The 7,759-nt window shown below is 40.7% G+C and overlaps 1 protein-coding gene across 1 annotated transcript; it reads left to right on the top strand.

The window, feature by feature from the left end:
* Positions 1-3,163: 3,163 nt before the first annotated feature.
* On the top strand, positions 3,164-5,600 carry LOC308106230 (P2Y purinoceptor 13-like; the record flags this gene model as incomplete). Its single annotated transcript, XM_080457286.1, has 3 exons — positions 3,164-3,346; positions 3,437-3,826; positions 4,856-5,600. The coding sequence occupies 3 exons, from the start codon at positions 3,164-3,166 to the stop codon at positions 5,279-5,281; spliced, it is 999 nt and encodes a 332-aa protein (XP_080313412.1). The 3' UTR covers positions 5,282-5,600.
* Positions 5,601-7,759: the final 2,159 nt, after the last annotated feature.

Genomic DNA, 7,759 nt, shown 5'->3' with positions numbered 1-7,759 from the left:
TTTTACGGGGCCAGAGCTCAGCTCTGGACCTGTTTTATTATTCGCATTATTTTTCTTCCGCCACTTTTCGCAGTTCTGGCTGAACCGTGCATACGCTTTTTACGAAACTTGGTCATATGGTAGATGGTCATGAAAAACTATCAAGAAATAATTCTCACAATCTTTCGTCAAAAGGTGGCGCTATAGCAAAATGCCAACTTTGAACAGGTACAACTCATGCTCTGTTTGACTTACAGCCATGAAACTTGGATACACATATGCGTCTCCTCATGCTGAACAACTTTCACCCACTGACTTTTGACCTCTGACCTTTAGATCTCCCACCATTTTGAATTATATGAAAAACAGTCATTGGCTCCTAACTTCTGCATTTTTTCACTTATGGAAAATCCGCTACTACCGTTTTGTCGGCAGAGGTCCAAAGTTCATGTGTAAAGAATTTCATGCAGATGACTGATGATGACAAAAATCCCAGGAGGAGATAGATTTTAACTATTGCAGTTTTATGAAAATTATTCATCTGCCCCTAACACATACACGCAGACTCACATTTCTTTGAAACTTTGCAGAAATGTTGAGGGTCATTCCAAATATCACTGAAACCAATCTTACTCCAATTGGCCAAAGGGGGGCGCTATAGCAATTTTTTGAACATGCAAACTCTAAACAGGCAAAAGTCATGCCTCGTTTGGCCGAAAGTCGTGAAACTTGCTTATACTTGTGCCTTGACTCATGAGGAACACATCTGTTGCTTTGACCAGTAAGCTCCGCCCTTAGATTGTCCGCAATTTTGAGCAGTTTGAAAAACACTTAAACCCAGGATTTTTCAGCTATTTGCGTGAAACTGTATTATCTGTGTGAGCTCCTTTTTCACAGGTTCTTGTCTGTTGGTCCAATGGCTTCTCGCTTAAATGTGTGGCTCACAACCTGAAGGTCGCCAGTTCAAGCCTCGCTTGATGCGGAGTTCATTAAAGTTGCATTGCACACAACATGATTGTGTCAATTAATTCATGTGTAATTGTTATGTTAAAGATAACCTGAAATGCTTATATGAGAGTATGTTTTTTCAATGTATGACATACTTCATTCTATTCCGTCTCTCTCTCTCTCAGTCTATTCCGTCTCTCTCTCTCTCAGTCTATTCCATCTCTCTCTCTCTCTCTCTCTCTCTCTCTCTCTCTCTCTCTCTCTCTCTCTCTCTCTCTCTCTCTCTCTCTCTCTCTCTCTCTCAGTGTATTCTGTCTCTCTCTCTCTCTCTCTCTCTCTCTCTCTCAGTCTATTCCGTCTCTCTCTCTCAGTCTATTCCGTCTCTCTCTCTCTCTCTCTCTCTCTCTCTCTCTCTCTCTCTCTCTCTCTCTCTCTCAGTGTATTCTGTCTCTCTCTCTCTCTCTCTCTCTCTCTCTCTCTCTCTCTCTCTCTCTCTCTGTCTATTCCGTCTCTCTCTCTCAGTCTATTCCGTCTCTCTCTCTCTGTCTATTCCGTCTCTCTCTCTCTCTCTCTCTTTCTCTCGCTCTTCAATCTATTCCGTTTCCATGTCTCTCTTTCTCTCTCTCTTTGATCTATTCCGTTTCCATGTCTCTCTCTCTCTCTCTCTCTCTCTCTCTCTCTCTCTCTCTCTCTCTTTTTCTCTCTCTCTCTCTCTCTCTCTCTCTCTCTCCAATCTATTCAGTTTCCATGTCTCTCTCTCTTTCTCTCTGGCCCCGTATTATCGCTGCTTGCAGCTATATTTCTAATTGTTATTGTGTCAATACACCAGTGGGAGAAACACTGAAATCCACTGCCCACTATGCTTGAAACACAGAGAGCATTCTATTCTGGATAGGAATGGTTATTAAAGTATTCAATGAAAGGTATCATGCCTCAAAAAAACCTTCAGTGGTTAGAAATGATTTTTTTCTAAGTTTACGAAGTACAACACATCACCTCGCTCCATTGGCTCCGTTTCCGAATAGATTTAAAGATTTTAATGTTCTAGTTTCCAACCATTCTCCACCTAGAGCCTTGAGGTCGGCCGACCAGCTGCTGATGGAGGTGCCAGCAACACCCACGAAAAAAAAACAGGGGTGACCGGGCCTTTGCGGTGGCTGCCCCCAGGCCCTTACACATCAACCCTGCCCTTACACATCAACCCTGTCTTTCCACTGACCGGTGCTAATGTTTGTTTTGTTTTTATTTGCACTTAATTTTTGTATGCTACATCTGTTTACATTGCATTGCTTGCTCTTTGTTGTGTGTTTTTACCTGTACAGCACTTTGTTTGATTCTGTCATGTGAAATGTGCTGTGTAAATAAACTTTGATTTGATTTGATTTGATTAAGCCAGATTGAGTCAGAGGGTGGTTTTGGAGATATCCTAAATAGTTTTTTTCTTCTTCTAGCCAAGAGTGTTGCAAAAGCAATAATCTCTAACTTTTAACGTAACGTAAATTGTAAAGGTTTTGATGGTGTGCCAGTTTCTAGAACCTCAGACCTGTGGCTTCTTGTCAGTGGACACTAAAGCCTTTCGATTCTGCAAATGAGCAACCACAGCGAATCAAACGGAAGTGTCACTCTGCTACCCTGCAAACAATAACCCCCCTCCCCCTATTCTCTTTGACTTAGTTGCAGTTAGTATACGTTACAACACTGGTTCTCACTGGTTCTCAACGTCGGGTCAGGTAGAGTCTCATTAACATTTTATCATTGTAAATATGTAAAAATGTTGCCTCAATTTTAAAAGGTTGTTTCACTGCAAACAGGTATTTATTGTAAGTAGTCCATCCTAAAAGGTGGCAATTTTATGATATCTTGGTCCAAAAGACAAAACAAATACAGCAACCAATACCCAAGACTTAAGATGAGTCAGCCTACAAAGTACAACTCTTTATTGTTGGAAAACATGTATTTATCCATCCATCCATCATGCATTTACAGAGTTTTCACTCACGCTGTAAATTAATTCTTTCTTAAATTAATTAAATTAATTATTTTTGCTTTATTGTTCAATTAGTTGTACTTTTTCTGTAATTGTATTCTTGCTCTGTAAAGCACTCTGAGCTGCATTTCATGTCATGAAAGGTGCTATACAAATAAAGTTTGTTATTATTATTATTATTTCCTTTTCTTTCTTTTTTTTATCTCTCTGGACCCCTTTCCATTCTCAAGGTGGACCAAGGTTGTGAAGATGAACACCACAACATCCAATCAGTCCATGAGGTGTGATCTATATTCCAGTGTGACCACTGTGGTTTTACCCTGTCTATATACGATCCTCTTCCTAGTGGCGCTGGCAATGAACAGCCTGGCTGCATGGATCTTCTACAACATCCCCACTACCTCCACAATAAGGGTCTATCTAAAGAATTTGGTGAGTGAAGGGATTTGTGCTGGAAATATTTTTGTCAGTGCAAATAAAACAGACGTGATAGTGATAAATTATATGATTCTTCACCAATAGGTGGTGTCTGACATGCTTATGACACTGACCATCCCTGTGAGAGTGCTGAGTGAGGCGGGTGTGGACTCCTGGCGCCTGCGTGTCTTCTATTGTCGATACTCTGCCGTTCTGTTCTACCTCTTCATGTACATGAGCATTTCTTTTCTGGGCCTCATCAGCTTGGACCGCTACATGAAGATAGTCCGGCCATTCAGGAAATATGCTCTGCAGAGGGTCAGGGTTGGTCAGGTGCTGAGTGCAGCTGTCTGGGTGGTTTTGTCATCTATAGTGCTGCCAAACACCATCCTGATTGACAAGAAACCACAGCTCTCTGGAGACAAACTGATGTGCATCTCCCTGAAGAGTGAATCTGTTCTGAACTGGCATAAGGCATCCAGTTACTTCTGTCAGGTAACACATACAAACGTTGCACTGTACTTCTGGGACCCCTATGGGCCCTCAGAGTTACTACAAGTGGGGCCACCAAATGTATGTGTGATAGAAACATTATTAACATGACTTGAAGATAATGTGTAAACAGAAACATTTAATTTACACAGCACTGATGACAGTGCTGTAAAATTGATTTATGAAGACATCAAAGCTGCACTTAAAAGACAAATCTGTGGAGTACTTATGCTAGTCTCAAATCTCTCAACAGTAAACAGACATTGATGAGAAAATCAGCTACAGTATGGTGAGCTATCTTTGAAAGCCTCATCAAGTTATATAAAAAAAAGAAAAGTTTAACATGCAACAATTTTATACAATATATGCGGTGTGTATGTTTTTAACAATTAAAAGCTAAAGAAAAGTCTAAAGCATTTTTGCACTGAAAGAAGTTAAGTGATAAAGGTGATTTAAAAGAAATCCCATGGCAACAGCAGCCAAGCTGTGAGCATACAATGACTAATTCAGGACACTGATGGACACTTTGTGGACATTTTGTGAATGAAACATTGATGGATAAATGGCGCAATGTGTGGGACAGCAAGCGTCGATGGACAAACGGCTGTAGTATGTGTCTGCCAGGCTGACAGGCAGGCCAGGAGGCAGAGATTATGTATTGCTTTTGAAATTCTTGTAATAAGTTATGGTATTACAATAAATGCACTACTTTTTATATCACAACAAGGCAAGCAGCTGATGGCCTCGTATGTCGACAAGTGTGCCATCCATGTTGGCAAGCCGTGGTGTACAGAATAGCCCACCTGTTTCAAAATTGGACACAGTACTTGACAATGACATTAACGTTTGTAGGATAGCTAGCTAGATACATAATGTAAACAGACTGGCTGGCATGTCACTTCCACCCAGCCAACTGCAGGACTTAACGCACACTGACTATTCTCTGGGGTTGGCCATTCTCAGGACTCTGCAAAGCTGCAGCTGGACTCCACTCACGCTTTGTAATGCTTTTTAATGATGTATTGTGTCCAGGTGGTGTTCTGGGGCACACTGGCTCTGATGGTGTTCTCCTACACCTTCATCAGCCGGACGGTGTACGAGTCATACAAGGCCTCCAGGAGCAGCTCTGAAGCGACCAGTCGCAGAACCAAAGCAAAGGTCTTTGTGGTGGTAGCAGTGTTTTTCATCTGCTTCGCCCTCTTCCACTTTGTCCTTGTTCCCTACACGCTGACCCAATCCCAAAGCACAGCAGAGGGCTGCAGAGCAAAGAATGGCCTCTACATCGCCAAGGAGACCACCTTGTGGCTGTCGACTACAAACGTTTGTCTGGATCCGCTCATCTACATATTCCTGTGTAAGATCTTCCGGAGACAACTGATGGCCACGCTCAGAAGCAAAGCTCCCCCGACAAGTCACCATGGACGCACATCTTCAACCCAGCTAGAGATGTCACAGTGAGTGACATAGGAATGGTCAAAGTGTAGTTGTAAAGGCTCAGATGTTCGTCATTATGGTTCATACAATTTTGAGCACCATCATTTGTGTGTGGACTTGGATGCCAGACAGCATAACAGGAAGATAGATTTAAAGGTGCAATCTGTGACTTTTATTTTTAGGCATGTATACAAACTTTATTTTTAAATATAGAAACAGAGCCTACAGGTGGATGCCAGTGTAAATTCCCCCTAGCATCATATTTAGACACCCTTGCTAGTTATATACAGTACACTTATAGAGAAATACCACAGCATCACACATCTACAATGATAGTCATCTAGACATAGGCCTACTAGATAACCACATCAACAACGCACACCAAAAAAACTAAAATGGAAGTCTAGATTCAAACTTCAAGAATGTTTTCTTTCCTCTCTTCCTCCTTCTCTACAGAACTGTTGGCTTTTGTATGAGTGTTTTCTGTATTAATAGTGTGTTAAAGAAAGCATGCTGTGAAGTGTACTGTATAAAGTACAAAGGTCACAAACAAGCCAAAACATTTATTGAATTGGCCTTAGTGACATAAATGTACCTACCTTTGTTGGTGAAAAGGAATCAGACACACATTTGTAAAAAATATATTTTATTGTTTTCATTAAAAGAGAAAATAAATAAACGCTTGCACACTGAGGGCTCCAATGCGACAGATGCTTTATTGCGCCAAAGAAAGCTGTGACGTTTCGAGCAAAACGCTCTTCCCAGTCTGAGTAACACCGTTTATTTATTTTCTCTGTACACTGTTTGTCGCTTAGCACCTACCCAAATTTGGGTTGGGGATGTGCATGTCGTTTCCCTTTTTTCATTGTTCTCATTAACAACGTTTAATGATTGTCTTCGCCAGACCGAAAGGTATGGCCGAGACTGTTTTGCACCCTGTCCGTCCGTCCGTCCGTCCGTCTGTCAGTCCGTGTGTGTGTGTCCGTCCTTCTGTCTGTGAACAACTAATCTCCGGCACCGTAGGCCCCATCGCAGCAAACTGTGCACACACATCCCTGGATGCCAGAGCAGAACCCCTCATTTTTTTCACATGGGCCACCAGGAGGCCGATTTGTGCAAAACAATTTTTGACAGTACTACTACTCCTACAGAAAATAGTGACAAAGTCATAAATTGAATTTTGTATGCTTTTATTGCAGGCAATTTAGCTTAGTATAGTAAGTGATTATCATTTGAATACATAAGTAAAAGTTAAACAAAATTAGTTGAACTATTAAAGAAATAAAACTAATTTAATTATACAAATATATCATATTACCACTGATGCGTCTAATTTTGGACCATTTTCTGATGGATTTCAAGTGCACAACCAACAAATATACTGTAGGCCTACTCTCTGTTCTGCAATAAGTTGTCAATACATTTGTGCACAATATTTTTTTTGACAGTACTTCTACAGATTTTGTCCAAAAATCTCAAAATCTGTATACACAGTATCTCTATAGTCATCCCACTAGGCCATACATGGGCAACTGGCGGGCCGGGGGCAGGTTAATATCAGAATACTGATATATTATTGATTTCAGCTGTTACAATTGCAAACATGCAAACATAACCCGCTTTAATTACTAACTAAATCTAAAGTCTATGATAGTAGTACTGTAGCTTAATGACTAGTATTAAAATTCTATTGTCTTTTTTATGTCCAATGTATTTGTATTTAAAGTAATACTAGGTAACGTTTTCAACAAGACTAAAGTTAAATTGTATATCTTTTGTGAGTGGCAAAAGTTTCACAACACCCACTCCATCACCCCCGGAAGCCTTTTATTTATATATTTTCTATTGAACGGTGACGGGGGGGGACTTTCCCGGGAAAATGACGTCATCTGGCCGGAAACGGAGGCGGAAATGCACTGGTTTCCTGTTTGGCCAGGAACTACCGCAACGGTTTCCTGTTTGGCCAGGAACTACCGCGCTAATAACAAAAAGGAACCTCACGCTGATTTTAAGAGAATGTAGGATTGGAAGATCGAAAAAGAACAGAAAAAGAAAACACAGCTCATGGTAACTAATGCTCCAATGGCTAAGAGAAACGATCCGCAGATAGTATAAAACAATTAAAAGAACGCTTTTTGAAACGCTTCCGGCTTCCGGTGAAAACAAATGGAATTCTGGGTAATCGAGGACTACGGAAATTGTATGCAGTGACGGTAGTGACCAGCAGAGGTTGCTAAAAATCGTTATTTGTGAATCTGCATTGTACAACTTTAAGTTCATAAAGTTAACATAAGTATAACTAAATGCATTTGAAATTAAATAAAAATTTTACTTTTCTGAATTCCAATTAAAAAAATAGCAAAAATAGCATGTAGATCTGCTATTTTTGCTACTTTTGTGTGACATAGAATGGCCCGACAGTATATGCAATGTGGCCCTCTGGAGTGAGTGTGGAAATATAGTGGCCCTCTCCATCATCAAAGTTGCCCACCCCTGCACTAG

This window comes from Gymnoscopelus braueri, assembly GCF_963280865.1.
Source record: "Gymnoscopelus braueri genome assembly, chromosome: 18".
Taxonomy (NCBI): Eukaryota; Metazoa; Chordata; class Actinopteri; order Myctophiformes; family Myctophidae; genus Gymnoscopelus; species Gymnoscopelus braueri.
This window is presented reverse-complemented; position numbering and strand designations above follow the sequence as displayed.